This window comes from Brienomyrus brachyistius, chromosome 2, assembly GCF_023856365.1.
Source record: "Brienomyrus brachyistius isolate T26 chromosome 2, BBRACH_0.4, whole genome shotgun sequence".
NCBI classification, from domain to species: Eukaryota; Metazoa; Chordata; class Actinopteri; order Osteoglossiformes; family Mormyridae; genus Brienomyrus; species Brienomyrus brachyistius.
This window is the reverse complement of record NC_064534.1, coordinates 18,304,231-18,320,152: the sequence shown is the minus strand read 5'-3', so window position 1 is coordinate 18,320,152 and position 15,922 is coordinate 18,304,231. Positions and strand designations below refer to the sequence as shown.

At 38.4% G+C, this 15,922-nt stretch overlaps 2 protein-coding genes across 3 annotated transcripts in view; one reads left to right on the top strand and one right to left on the bottom strand.

The window, feature by feature from the left end:
• Positions 1-15,922, top strand: part of LOC125716036 (astrotactin-2-like) — a 228,358-nt gene that overhangs the window by 33,813 nt on the left and 178,623 nt on the right. For both annotated transcript variants that reach the window (XM_048988276.1, XM_048988269.1), the window contains exon 2: positions 4,431-4,618. In XM_048988276.1, coding sequence (XP_048844233.1) covers positions 4,431-4,618 — 188 coding nt within the window. The remainder of the gene's footprint in view (positions 1-4,430; positions 4,619-15,922) is intronic.
• Positions 1-15,922, bottom strand: part of LOC125716164 (basic proline-rich protein-like) — a 386,857-nt gene that overhangs the window by 255,142 nt on the left and 115,793 nt on the right. The window lies entirely within an intron of this gene.

Genomic DNA, 15,922 nt, shown 5'->3' with positions numbered 1-15,922 from the left:
AAAGCTAAAACCTAGACCCACACAACATGACCATTATATATATATATACATATATATATCAATTGTAGCTTATTTCTGCATTTCATTAGGAATTACATATGTGCTGTAGTTAGATGCTAATATGCTCATCGCAATGTGGAGTCAAAGTTCATGTCCATTGGCATTACATCATTTTCAAGTAATTCCTCACAGTAGAACATGAAATTTTTATGGAGAAAGTACTTATGGCTTAATGGTGAGGTCCTGCAGTGACTCATTCTGGGGCGAAAATGAGACCGTTACAGTGCTGATCCAGTCTCATTACAGTCACACGATTGGTACAAGTATGTACCAACCTCATATTATACTAGAGAGTTCTGGCAGAACAATTATCATCAGTCATAATTCTTTTTGGTTTTCGTGTGTTAATTGCCAATCTCTTAATAGACTTTTCAGAGCCACCTATTCCCTTTGTGTGTAATTATGAATCAGTGTTGTGTTAATTTCCTGTGTATTTCTTTATTTATTTGCCAGTGAAAATGCGATGAAGAATGATATTTAACAATGGGGATGCTGTTGGATGCCATATTGTACAATTTGCTTCATTCCCGGCTAAATTCCAGATGCAAGTTACTGAGTTCGGGTTTACGTATGAATGCCCCGCCATGGACTCCTGCACCTTGTCTAATTCGCTGTGGTGTCGGCGCTTAGCTCCTGATTATTACAGAGGTAATTGGATAAGCAGGTGGGGGTTGGAGGACTGCATCAACGCATTAGTGATTTGATTAATGTGCCTTTTTATTTGTTTCTGGATCAACAGTTTTGTTTTTATCCATGTTGGAAAATAAAGAAACATTTTTTCATAAACGTACAGGTACCGTAGTGACTTATTAACACGGAGATTATGCCTGCTGCTTGGCAATAATATGATGAAATGGAGAGCCCTGCTGTGCCAAGCTTTAGCAGGTGAGTGTGGCCCAGCCGTCGCCCCTGCATAGAGGCAGGCGCAAGGGGTCTTCATGGTGACAGTTTTAATCAAGGAGAGCCAAGCTTGTTACTGTGCCGTTTAACTATTTGCACCTAGTCCAGTGTTTCTGAAAACGTGCAGCATTAATCACCTTGAGACTGTTTTGTGAACTATAGAACTACTCTTTTCCTCAGTATATTTGCATTTCTTATGCCTCAAAGCGAAGGCGAGAGCACCCCATAGATTTACAAAGCAAGCACCTGGCCAGCTGGGACACAGCTAAGGATGTTTGAAGGCAACTGATAACAATGTATCTGCATTATCTCCTTTAGAAACCTGCCGACAAGTTATGAATATCAGGTTATGAATATAATAGCCCCGGGTGGAGGGTAAGGAGAAAAAAAAAAGCTGTCCATAAAAACAACAATATAATGCATACTGAACTGATAGTCCATTGTTTGTCATACTTTATATATGAGTGATTAATAGCATTGGATGATTATACACTTTTTTGAGAAAAATGTGCTACAGTACGTGATTAGCTTGAAAGCATAATCTGCTCATTTGGTGTCATTTGTTTTTTAAAGAATGCCTTATAACCGAAATTCATGGAATTACATTGCAATGGAAGCACAAGTGTGCACATGTGCACATCAATAGTGTAAGTTCAGTAATGAAAACTCAAGATGCTACAGAACTATTTGTGCTTAATCAATGTCTGGCTGTGTATGAATAAGCTTTTAGCCAATTATAAATACAGGTAGTCAATACTGTAACCTTCAGTCAATTGATGATAATTTTGATGGTTAAATAAAGTTCCCCTCAGACCTGAAAGGCCTTTCGTAAGACCAGTACTTGCTCACAGGTACACGAAACCCATGTATTATTTTAAATGCTGGGTGTCATGCTGGAATATATCCTTTCTTTATGAGTATATAATTTCAGAAGTATGTAGAGGAAAATAATGTATACAGATAAGTATAAATTGATAAATGGAAGAAACAGCACATGAATAACATTATAAATATGACATTCTGCTTGTAAAACATTTTTTCCACTTTTAACCTAATTTGTTTGAAATTCTGTTTAAATAATAAGTAAGAATTCATTCACCTGTGTTGAAGTTCCAACAGGAAGTGCAGGTTTGGGTGCATTGCCTAATTATTGTTTAATAAATGGGGATTTTCTTAATCAGTATCTCCTCTACCTTTGTAATGCACAATTACGGTCAGACTGACCATGATGGCGGTTGTCATGGCGATACCTGAGGGCGCAGTGCCATTCTCCCTGCTGAGAGCCCCATCATCAGGCCCAGAATTCTGCATTATTCTCAGCTGGATGTGGGCTCTCTGCTCCTCTGGGTTTCCCCACTGAGTTGCTGTTCTCTTAATGGTATTTTTTTTTCTAATGAATTGCAGACATGGCTTGAGGTTTTGCCTCTGCTTGCATTGATGAATGCTGCAGTGCCACTGCTGTGTAGGTGTCATCACTTTCCAAAAGAGCTAAGAACGTTCAAAGAGACTAAAGGCCCAGCCGATCCTTACCTTTCTCTGTGTGCATGATTTGTGCAGTTACACGCACACATTGGATTCATCAGTAATTGGCTCAAGACATAACCTTTCCTCTACTATACATCTCTCCAAAAGCTAAGATTTGGCTATGAACCACAGGACCTTTTATCTTTTGTTTTTTTGTGCAAATAAACACTTCAGTGTGTTTGCTAACACAGCGAAGAGTCATCCACAATGCTGTGAAGGGCCATTAGGTGACAGAGTACCTTCTGCCCTTATTTTCTAAGTGACTGGTTCAATTTTCAGCTCAGAGAAGCTGCAAATAAACCAAATGTCTACCTGAAGTTCTGAGTTTCGCAGGCTTTAAATGCTGTATGCCTTGTTCAGTTAAAGGCTGCAATTAGAAAAAGATTCTGGAAAAGAAATTGTCCAGCTGGAATGTACATTTAATACTGAGTTATAATGTGATTGATAAAATAATAGGTATTCTTATGCAAAAAGCATTTCATACGTTTGGAAAAAAAGACTCAACATTTAACAAAGCTGGTATTTAAAACAATACACAGATAGTTAAATACAGAATAAATTACTTGGACGGTCTTTTAAATTAATTTTATTAGTGTTCATTTTTCACAGATTACAGGGTAATTTTTTGTATGTTTCTAAATTAAATCGGGGTCTCCTTCCTACAGGACAGGTATTCATTTCCTTTCAGACCCCTTCTAGGTTTTTAAATTTAACTGCAACAAATCATGTATCGAGTGACAAGCACATGCTGCAGATGTTGAATTTCTGGAAGGTGCTTTTAATGGGGGCGGCATGGTGGTGCAATGGTTAGCACTGTTGCCTTACACCTCTGGTACCCGGGTTCGAGTCTCTGCCTGGGTCACATGTGTGGAGTTTGCATGTTCTCCTCATGTCGTCGTGGGTTTCCTCCGAGTAGTCTGGTTTCCCCCCCACAGTCCAAAAACATGCTGAGGCTGATTGGAGTTGCTAAATTGCCCATATAGTATGTGTGGGTGAATGGTGTGTGAGTGTGCTCTGCGATGGGCTGGCCCCCTATCCTGGGTTGTTCCCTGCCTCATGCCCATAGCTTCCAGGATAGGCACCGGACCCCCCGTGACCAATTTGGAAAATGGATGGATGGATGGATGGTGCTTTTAACATCTCACACATTATTATTTTTTTAACTTATTATTGAAAATGCATCATTACTTGATATTTTAAATGAAAGTTGATCTTCATTGATCTTTTGATCAACATCTTTGAAGAAATGAACACAAGAAAAATATAAACATCTAAAAGCAAACCGTGCCGGTATTTACAATGGAATAAATAGAATGATTTCCTGTCTGAATTATTTGCTGATATATGTAGTTAGTTATTAAAGCTTCAGCAAGAGTGTTGTAAGGGTTCCTATTCCTCTGGTTCCTGCTAGCTGTTCTTTCATACAGCTCTGGGCACAGTCTTACTCAGGAACTCTGGGGACACACCACACTCTGCTGGAGGGATGTGTGGGCTAAGCAAGGCGAGCTGAGCAAGGCAAGCTGAGCCGAGCTGCTACTCCTGTCTGCAGGAGTTTTTTCCTTATTATTATTTTTAATTAGTTCTTTTTTAGTTCTGTTGACTTCTTTATTTGGGATTTGTTGGGAGAGAGTATTGGACAAAGGTGGAGATTTCAGGTCCAGAGAGTACGAATCCAGACCAAGATTTTGTTTCAACCAACCAGTTGAGTATAAAGAGACACAGTGACAGAGTACTCAGCTGGTTGGTTGAAACAAAACCTTGGTCTGGATTTGTACTCTCTTGGACCTGAAATCTCCTCCTCTGGTTTTGGAGACTATGAATTATATGCCAAAGGGGAATCCCTGGTCATTCTTCTAACCTCCTTTTTATGCTTTTATAGATATTAGTAATCTATAAATTCCTGGCAGCACCGCACTCATCTGGCTCTTTCTCTTCTGTTTCTGCAGAGATGTCAGGCACCGGTATCGAGGTCTCGCTCGTCCACTGGAAGCAACGGTGGCTGGACAATGGGACGCTGTATTTTCACGTGTCCCTCAGCGGCGCCGAGCAGCTGGCCCAGGTCACGGAGCCCACGGAGCGCGAGCCGGCCCACGTCCTGCACGAGCATGCACACCTGCTGCACGTCTCTGTCATGGTGAGGTCACCTACCACCCAACCTCCTGCCCTTTACTCACCTGTTTTAAATCCTGCCATCCCCTTTTGTATCTGAATCTTTACATTGGCTTCAAAAACAGCTGTGTCCCATACATATACTCATGTACTCATATGGTGTAAAACTTAATTACCGTAGAATATCACATATTAAATCAAATATTAGGGCCCTTATATTTAGACAAATTAAATGAAACTGCTCGTGTGTGCAGTTAGCGGTTGCGTCACGTACAAGTCGTAGTCCTTTGGTTCATTTGTGTTATTACAGATGCACATTTGATATAAGCACAAATGGCGTTTGTAGCAGCTATTAAAGCGTTATGAAGAAAGAAGGAGCCATCTTAATCTGTGCTTGTCTTGGCAGCAATTTGTGAATTGATAGATTCTGTTCCAGCTGAACTCTTAATGAATTACCCCAGCGTTCATATTTATTGATTTTTGTTTTCTGACTATAAAAAGAATATGTTTATTTAAACAAATACTTATAACAATTTTGCAGTCGTACCGTTTTATTGATAAACACATGCAATTCATTCATTCAGTAGCTCAATCAAGGATACTTAATAAATAATGAAAACGAGCATATTTATTGTGCCTGTAGCATCGGAAATGAAGTTGCACGATGTGTTAGATGTAGAGGGTGCATGACTAATTAGTTTACTTATTTATGGAACTAGCAGAGGCATTAATGACGCAAAAATCTTAATGACACAAAAAAATCTAGCAACATCTTCTCCTAGAGAGCTGTGGAGTGAATATTGAGTGTCTCCCTATAAAGCTTGTAATTTGTATACTTTAATTAAAACTCGGTTTCATTGCTTATATTTCAGCACAAACTTATGGCTGCATTTATCCATGGCCTGTTATACACACTGCAAGAAGGCAAGCACACATGAATACGTATGACGATGAAAGAATTTTCTAATGTTAGCGTGTAATTAAGTGGATTGTTCTCAGGAATTTAAATTCCTGTATTGGTTTGTAAATGGGAAATGTATTACTCAGTGCTCCTTTAGCCAAAGGCCCTTTTTAACTGGCTTATTAAATATACATTTATTTTTACGTTAGAGACACATGTTATATACCGGGCCCTGAAGACAGAAGCTTGTCACATATCTTTCCTCCTCTCTCAATTTCCCATCCCTTGGGCGCCTCTAATGACTATTTAGAGAAGAAGTGGGGGAGGGGAGAAAGAACTGCACTGATAGCAGAGATATCCTCTGCTTCACCGTATAAGTACTGTCCTTCTCCGCTAGTTTAATGACCCTGAACCCTACCCAAACTAAAACGACATCAGTGAAGTCATCATTGATGAGATTAACATGCATGCTTCAAGTGTGAACTTAATGCCAAATGCTTTCATTGCTGGATGTGTGTTTCATTATAGGATCTTGAATCTATACTTCCTAATCATTTAGCAGCATTTATGTTGAATCATATGCAATAACAACAATCAAAATGCAGTAACATACAGTAGGAAAGTAACAGGCATATAAGCTTGTAGAAATATATTTAATTACTAAACCTTTGTCCACATTCAGAATTGTGGAGATTATCACTGCAGTGTATAAGCAGATTTAAAGTTGGATTATATTCACCAAAAAAAAATATTAATATTTAAGTCTTGCCAGATTTGAGTTGTAGTAATTAGCTTGGGAAGAAAGAAAATAATAAAAAAATATATATAAAATTTATGGATTAGATGGGTCTTGCGGAGTTTCTTGAAGGTACAGAAGGAGTCTGATTTCCACCATCTGGGAACCAAACAAGATAACCGTTTGGAGTGACACTTCTCATATGGTGGATGGAGCTCCAAGCAACATTGGTTTGCTAACCAAAGGGGGCGAGAAGGAACATAGGTCCTGAGAGGCCTTTTGATGGAAATGGGTGCCTGTCCATTGATGGACTTGTGGGAATATCAGAAGTCCTGCTGCATTTTGAAACTGCACAAAAAGAAGCTGATGGGCAAGCAAGCATGCAGACAAGTACAAATAAAAAAATATGAATAAGATATTTTTGTCCACCACTGATTATGCAGGCAATTGCAGTGGATTGGCTAAGACATCAAAGAGAAATGTTGTCATAACACAAGTATCCCCCTCTTTAGGAACGTTTGCTTTACACCTTGGCTTTTACGAAACACCTGCAATAGCTAATCAAAAAATAAAAAATACTTTTCACTTTTACAGAAAAAGAAGAAAGGTGAAAATGGAGTTTAGCATTTGCTTTACCAAGGGCCTCATAAAGTCTTGGTCAATGACGGACCTCATATATGATTTCAGTGGAGCTGAAAAATTCCTACTGCCTAGTGACGTCATAGCCTTTGTAAAGTCATAGCATAGCACAATGTGTTACTCAAGCAATCGTGGTGTTATTGGAGTAAACAAACTACTGCATTGTCAATCATACACTATGAAAGTATAGCACATACAGTTATGTACAGCATATGACACTTGTTAATGATAATAAAAAACTACGTTACTGTTATATGTATTTATTAAACTCCATTTTTATCGTTATTTAAGCTATACCATATAGCCTAGGTGTATAGTGAGTGTAAGTATGATGTTCTCTCGACAAACCAAACAACCCATTTCTCAGAACGTATCCCTGTCCTTAAGGGGTGCATGATGCATTGATTCTGGTAAATGAAACTAGGCTGTATATGTATTGCTTCTGCCTCATACAGGCTGTGCATTTATCATATCATTACTGCTTTTAGTACATGTTAGTGGTGTATTAGGTGTTATGTATTATTTGATATGATTTGGTAGGTTAATTTTGTTAATCTGGGAACACTGAAAAATATTTCCCTTATAAATTAGCGGTAACCGCTTCTTTGATTTCCACTATTTCAGCTGGGGAAGGTTTCATAAGCATGCGCTGCATTCAGATGGCTGGGGGAAAACTGTAAAAACGTTTTGCAATAGTGAAAGCTTATCATAATTTAGGATTGCAACAGACGTAAAGAATCAAGTTATTCACTAACAGTATACTAACCTTACAAAAGGTAAATAAAATATCTGTAATGTATGTAGTTTTTGCTTTTAGCTGTAAAGAGATCCACAATGATGCTCAGACATCTAAATTAACATCCACAAGCTGTTAGCAAACAGGACTCGCGCTTGTTTTTATCTGCCTAGTGTCAGCAATCACTACTTCTGTGTCACAGTTGGCAATACAGTGTGCATTCTGAGGATGATTACCTGCCATCCTGTCAAGGAAACACGTTTCTTTCTGTCCTAATCTTGCTGTAATAGACTCCGAATTACTGCTGTAAAAACCTAAATGTCAAAGCATGGAACAATAAATGACAAATTGTTTACTTACCAAGCAAGAGCAGTGCATGAGATTCCATGGACAACTGTGTCTTCTTCTTCATACCCTTCATCTATCATAAGACTCTGTCAAGAGCACTGGGTAATTTCTTAAAGCGACAGTTTATAACAGTGCATGCCGTGATTGTCATGACCCTGAAGGTCACTTGATTAATGAAAGAGTGGATCACATGGTGATCATGGTAAGTTTTTCATTTATTTGCAATGTCGACTATTGCAAAGTTAGCTTAACTGAAAGTCAGCTGAAAAACTAGGGTCCAACTCACAGCTGTAAATCACTGTATTTTACCAGGCTTCTTAGAGGCTTCTCAGACTGCACAATTATAAATTTTATACTTCTAATTTAAAGTGAGGAGGTTGGTACACCGGCAAGCATGCAGACGGACAGACAGGTAGAAGTCACAGTTGTGCTGGGTTACTGCTAGACATCATTGTCCTTTAGGTGTTTTTGCAGGATATATACTAACAAAAAATGGGGCTGATTTCCACCGTACATGATGAAACAGAGATGTTTCACACTACCCATAAAGATTAATGAAACAGTAAGATTATATGTTAGATTCCATATTGTCAAATCAAATTTAATCAGTTATGAAATGTTGTTGGTATGCATACTGTGTATAAAGCTCGATTAGTCAGAATGTACTGTACAGTAGCTAAATTCGTGAAAGAAGGCTTTAACAGTTTCATATTTTAAAGGTAGATGAACCATGAGTAAATGCTTTTAAATGTATGTTTACTTTTTCCTTCCACTTTTATTTCTACTTCAAAAAACAACTTTATGTTCTGCTTTAAGGGCCTTAGGTTTGTTCTTGCTGTGCAAACAAGATAAAAACTATAATCTATGCAATATGTTACTGGGTGTGAAAAAAACATGAATTTGTCAAATATGTTAATTTGTTCTGCAGACAGAGCTGTTTGGGGGGAAATGAATTCAGTTTTGCTCACAATTTTTGGTTAGTGTACCAGTTCATCATGCTCGTAAAGCCAAATAAGTCATTAAGCAGGTGGAAAATCTGTCAGAGCTTTGCATGCAAATGCCACAGCATCTGACTGGCTTATGGAATTCAGTATAGATCTCTTTGAAGCTCATCTAGTGCTGTTTTCTGTTGTTACCATAAGCTCTTTAATTATATTCACGCAAAACAATAGTGTCAGGAATCCTCGCGGGTTTGGAGCGGGGACGAGGCATAGTGCAGGTTGGAACAGAAATGGACGACCCACTGGTGGCTCACGGGACAAATGGGGATTTATTAAACAAAACAGAAAACTAAGAACACTACAAAAGGACCACAAGGGGTCAAAAAAACGAAAGGGGATAAACAAAGACTAAATTTACAAAGGGGGTAGGGGGTAGGCAGTAGGCAACAAACACAAACCATCACAAACAATGAACAAATAGGAACTTTAATTCAGGCAGGAACTTAAATATAAAAACCGAACGGGGTAATGACAAGCAGGAGTGCAACAGACAATTAACCAATAGGGGAAGGTGCAGGACAAGGAGCAATCAGGAAAGCACACAAGGTCAGGCACAAGAATGGGCAACAAGTAAAACTAATTAATTAACTCAGGGAACTGAACAGGGAAACTAAGAACTAACCAAGGAAACAGGGAAACCGAAACTAAGACTGGGGAATAACAGACAGGTAGGTACACAAGCATGGGCACAAAGAGTGAAACCAAAACCAAATACAAATCACAAGACACAGGAACTAGAAAAACTCATACAGTGAAACACTAGGGAACAAAATCCACAAAAACAGAGGAGGCGGGATTCAAACGTAAGGAAGGGGGATCACAGGCAGCCGCATGTTCAATGCGTTGAACCATGCGGCTGACAGGGAGCAGAGCAAGACACAAAGACTGACAACACAAGGGACAGGATGACCAGGAGTGGAACAGGAGCTGACCCTGACAAGTAGTCTGCACGCTCTTCATCATTTTGCATGAACGTTTGACACTCACTCTAAATAGTGGAAAAATACTTCCATCTACCATTTCCTCTCTGCTTCAATTAAATATTATAGTCCAATAACACTTAGGCAATTGCAATAAAAAGAAAGCCTTTGTCAGATAACAAATCACTATTGTTGAGTTTTCTGTATGGAGGAAATATGAGTAACACGCCCAGAGGAAGAATGGATGCAATGGCAAGTTCATTTTCCAGACGGATAAACACTAAATATTTACTTAAATAGAATTAGGAGGCTTAAGCCTTTTTTTGTTTCAAACATTAAGAAAGAAATATTTCTTTAAATGCATGTGGTCAATTAAAATGGCAAAGAATAGATGACAAATTACAAAAAGGTCATGTAAAGTGGATAATAGTTGATGGAGAATTATAGACAGAATAGGACTATTGTATGTCTGTTCTAATTATAGGACAGAATAGAAGCCATTGAATTGTGCATATATTTACAGTCAGTACGTTTACATGCACACAAAGAAAATCGAATTACTGTATTGCATGCGTAAGACTAAAACTGAACTTTTAAGGGGCATGTGAACATGTTGGTCCAACTGAAATCATACTAAATTGAATTTCCGGTAGTCAGACTAAGAAATGCAGATAATGCAATTAGAAGTCGATTTACTCCAGCATGTATACGCTCAGTCGGACTCAAACTGGCCTAGGTACTCTGCACATGTCCCACAGTCTCCCACCCTCCTGGGCTTTGACCTGGAAGTTACAGAAGAATTCTCGTCCGAAATGTACAGCACTGTAAAGCTGCCCAATTCACCGCTCAACTAAAAAGTGGTTTTACACTGCACCAGGTAGTGTACTTTTGATATTTCAAGCAGGTACCAAAAGTACGGTACTTCAAGGTGTTGGTTTTCCACTGGGGTAAAATCCGGTACCCGCGCCGAATGACATTACAACATGAGGTGAGGTATTTTGTACCGATTTCAAAAAATGGCTGTAGTAGGACTGGAAGATGTGTGATATTAATACCAATATTGCATATTATGCACATCAAATTCTTACATTGCTAGTCACCTCGATTAAGATCAGGCTTTTTCTTACCTAAAGTTTAGTATGAATATAATAGCGCAGGGAGTTTAAGTCTCGCCAAAACATTTTTATTCTGTCATAGGGAAAAATACAGAAGCATATTACTGCCATGACATAATAAAAAAAAAAAAATTCTCGAACATCACGCTAAAACAACATCGTATCATGTGATAACGTGAAAACATCATGTTTTAACATGAAAATATCATATTATACATTATTATGTAATTATGTGAAATAGTATCACGTTTTTAACGTGAAAAAAATCACGTTATAACATGATACAATTTGTCGTTTTAATGTGAAAACGTCACTTTATAACTTAATACAATTTGTCTTTATAACGTGATGTTTTCACATTATGATGTAATATTTTCCTGTTATATCGTGATAGTGAGAATATTTTTTATGTCGTAATACGCTTCCGTAGAAAAAACCAAGCAAGTTTTGCAATTTTAATGATTAGTCCTTTTCAATATTATGTAGTATATGTTTAAAAAATAATCAAAGTTTACCTCTGCTACTCTTGTACTGTATGAGCTTTGCATGCATTCCCTGAGACAGTCGTAATCATTTTCATCCTTGCTGTTTACAGTAAATCACTCCTAGACCGGTTCGTGAGAAATATATGTTTCACAAATACCCCAAATTTTTAATACAAAAAAAATCACATCGGAATATTTGAAAAATATTGCAGTACTCTCCTGTCATAGTATATTATACAAAATACTTTATTTCATCCTGATGTTCTTCCGATTAGATCACAATTAAAGCTTGTGTCACTTCATTTTTACACGCATACATTATTATTAATTTTATACATTTTTACATTTGTGATGCAATAGGTCAACTGGAAAAATACAAACAAACTGAAAGGAGCCATATCGCCACCTACTGTTGTAAAGTCAAACATACTTCGTTCAATAAACCGATTCCCCTCTCGTGCATGTATACTGGAACAAAGACAGCAGTCCAATTAAAAGGTGTAGTTGAGCTACAACCGTAGCTCGACTTGGCTGTGCATGTAAACGTACAGAGTGTGGGAGAAAGCTTAAGTCCTTGGAATCCAGGTGCGTTGTCCTTGGTGCTCAGCAGTCTGTAGGGGATGTGGTGTCTTCACACAGTGCCTCGTGGGTGAGCCAGGCAGGCGGGCAGTAGTGGGGTCCAGCAGCTGTCAGTGCACGCAGTCAGTTAGCACATAGTCCTTGGTGCGGAATTGCTCTTGAAAGCTCCATGGAGAGCCTGCTTGATTGTCTTCAGCTGGCAGTAATAATTGTCGCTTCCCAACCCTGCCGGGCGGTGTTCCCCCTATGCCTGGTTCTACCGGTGTGACGATGAAGCTCCTCTTGTGAGCCTCTTCCGTCACTATATATTTGTCACATCTTTTGGGCTAGAAGACAGTTCAGCTATTCCTGTGTGCATGTGAACAACCAAATATAAAAAATCCAGAATAGTAACACCTCTCACGATAAATGATGTACATTAAAATGCTTTTTGTTTGAGTCTTTTAAAATTCTTTCAGTTATTCAGTTATTTGTAAAGCAATTTTGTGATGCAGTTATTGTCCACATTGCTGCTTTCTGAATTGCTTTTGTTAATATGAGGCAAGCAGAGAAGCTGCTTCTGGGGATGAACCAGTGTGTCTGCTTTGCAGTGGCTGCAATCAGGAAGAGTGCAGCCTGTATACATGCTGAAGCGATAGCGGTGTGCTCACCCATTTTTACCTGTATACGGCTGTGTGCTTCAGTCACTTACGCTCGGTATAAATGAGTGAGGAATACGCTTTTGATAGGGCAAATACTGTAATAGCTGTGGTGTAACTTTTTAACATGACATGCAAAAAAATGTAAAGAAAGAAAAAATCCTCTCACCTTACAATTATTAAAAAGGAATAAGGAAAATCATATTTTGTAGAAGGTACCGATCATTTTGGTTTGAAAAATGTATTGTGATTAATTTATTGCTTAGTGAAACTGAGCACCAAAATCAGCATGAATGTGAAATAGTATAGATTTTTGTTTAATCTCATTGTGAGGATTAGATGAAATCTGGTTATACAACGAGTACATTTGTTACCATTTGAATTAGGGAGTGAATTTATAAGATAAAGACAAAACCGGTAGCATCATGGTGAAACAAAATGCGGCACAATAATCATTTTATCTCCATTCATTTGTTTTGATAATCATTGGAAGCCAAAATCGTAATTGAAATTTATATTCTATTAATTATCAAGCCCTATTTTAAATAGTGAACTACATAAAAATCCCCCAGATGGCTACACTTTTCAGCTTTTTTACATAGCTATGCTATTTCTTTTTTTCCTTGAGAATTGCTTTGAGGTAACACTTATCCTGTCCTTCTATCTGAACGTATGAATCCTTCTGCACTTTTCCACTGCAAGTGGAAAGGTGGACATTGACTACTTTTGTTATCTCTCGATTTCTCTCTTGTCACATATTAGTGTCATCACGGTCACTGCTGAGATTTCAGCAACAACTGATACTTGGCAAGTCATTAGAAAATGGCTGACCCCTAAGATAAATTGAAGCCAAAGGGGGCTCTGGCTTCAAAATTCAGTCTATGTTCCTGTAGCATATAGTAGCTTTTGATGAGCTTGTCGACCCTGGTCTATTCCCATCAATGAAGAAAATGAAAGAAATATTGCTTCATGTTTTGTAAAGGCATTGGAAGTTCTTATTAATGTATTAATGCAGAACCTAATTGTAGAGGCCCTGTAAGGGTGACACACTGGTAGTCAGTCCTGCAATCTGTTCTAAATCTGTTCTAAAGCGATTGACATGTTAGTACCCAAGTCCAATACAACATGCAATTGAATTTGTAGTTGCGCAGTTTTCAGTATGAGAGAAAAACACTACACAAACACCACAAGGTCTTGGCAAGAAACACTACTTACATGCAAAAACTACTTTCCAAGTGAATTATAGTGATGTCTGATTCGTGAACAAATCGTTCTTTGAACTGGTTATTTTGAGAGAATTAGTGGAACCGACAGGCTTCCATTTGCTTTTTGAAGCAATGTAGCCTTCAGAACCCCTCCGTGTACCGAAATTCATTGTATTTGTGCTGTGTGCATGTCCAGTGGCATGGTGGCTGTGGCTTATTACACACAACTAATGGTAGCCAAAACAATACTTCATGAACCATTTGCTGTATTTTCTTGCCCCACTAGATGGTGCTCTCTGTTCAAAAAGAGCCTCCAAGCATGCCCCAAAGTTATCATTAGGGAGTTCTGCACTTTCAGCTTAAGCAGTTACTAGGCAATTCTCGTGTATTACATGGGTAATACTCCATCTCTTGGATTTAAGGAGTTACAGAAAGCTGAAGAAAAGTTGTATGAATTGATAGAAATACAGATTCTAGTCAGTTTTCTCATGTTAAACACATTAGGTTAGTCTCATGTGCTGGTAATTAAAACATATAGGATGTTGATTTATGTGTTGGGGATCCTAGGTCAGTGAAGCAAGGAAGCTTCTCACCAACTGCCTGCTAATAGAATTCCTGCCCTTGACAGAGTAGCCAGTGGGATCAGGGGCTCAGCAATTCATTTACCTACTCTGCCATTTGGAGAAATAATGAAGCAGGACCTAGACATGAGCATATTTTAAATGTAGCACTAGAGTTGCTGAGCTGCGGCCTTGGGGGTTAGAGCGCCATACAGAAAAAAGTAACAGTCCATGATGATTGCATCTTAAAAGTCTTTCATTTTTTGTTATACACTTCCTGCAATGCTTGTGTGTATTATCATTCTGAAATAGCAGAGTGATGGCTTTGAAAATGTTAATTTACATGTCTTGGATAGCTGTAACATCCACACAGAAACTGAGGACATTGTTGATGGTTTTCCGTCTGTATTTAATCGTGTATCATAATATTGTAACCAAAATCTATTTATTTGACATCCATTCAAATTCATCTCCCATTTGCATAATTGTATTTTTATCTCCTTTTTGTCCATGTCTCAGTATTTCATGTTTAACTGATATTTATTCCATATTTATTTTCTATTTTATACTGTTTTTTGCACTATGACCAACAAGATCCAAATCTCTGACCAATGTTGCTGGAGATGACAATTACAACACCTAATCTCATATACTTATGTTGGAACTTATTTAAATTTAAAGGCATTTCAGTACCCATATTAGTGCTTGGTTTTTGGTTTTCATATTTTGAAGTGGAACACCTGATATAGTCTGGAGTTAAGAGCAATACATGCATCCAGCAAGTCTGAAAGCCAGTCTGAGAGGAACCTTGTTCTACAGTATAATCATTTCTGTGCTGCTGCACTGTAACACAGGATTGATGCTCCCAGGAAGCTGCTCTGGGAAATGTATCAACATAGAGATCCAGAGACTAATTTGTTAGAATTCCACAGTCAGCTGAGGTGATATTCTCCAATGGAAAGGTGAAACAAATCCCTTTATCACAGTATCTCCAGGAGGAGTCATATGACGGCAGGTGTGGAGGTTGGTGAAGTTTGGACTGTAGAATGGTATTTTCCTTGCCTGCCACACAGCTTCATTTTCCGGGCAATGCAGTCCTTTTTAGGGCAGCTGGAAGAGTAGTGATTTAAGACATGGACAGCTGCTCTGTTTCAGGTCTCAAGCAGACCCTTCTGGTACAAATTGCTTAACCTGAACAGGTCGGTTGAGATGTCCAGCTAAATGGAAAACAAGTCTTACAGAATCATCATTTAATCAGCCCAATATGAATCTGGTGCTAATGTGGTGTCTACGTATCTCGGCTTTCTGTCATGCGTTTTGGTGTGTTTCTTCTTCCTGTCCTCAAGGCAAAATGGTGATTTACTAAAGTGCCTGCGGTCTGGGCACCAGATCCATATGAGTGACAGACAGCATAGTAAAAAAACCCATTTTACTGTAGTTTTGGGTATGGTTGTTAAGAGCTAAGG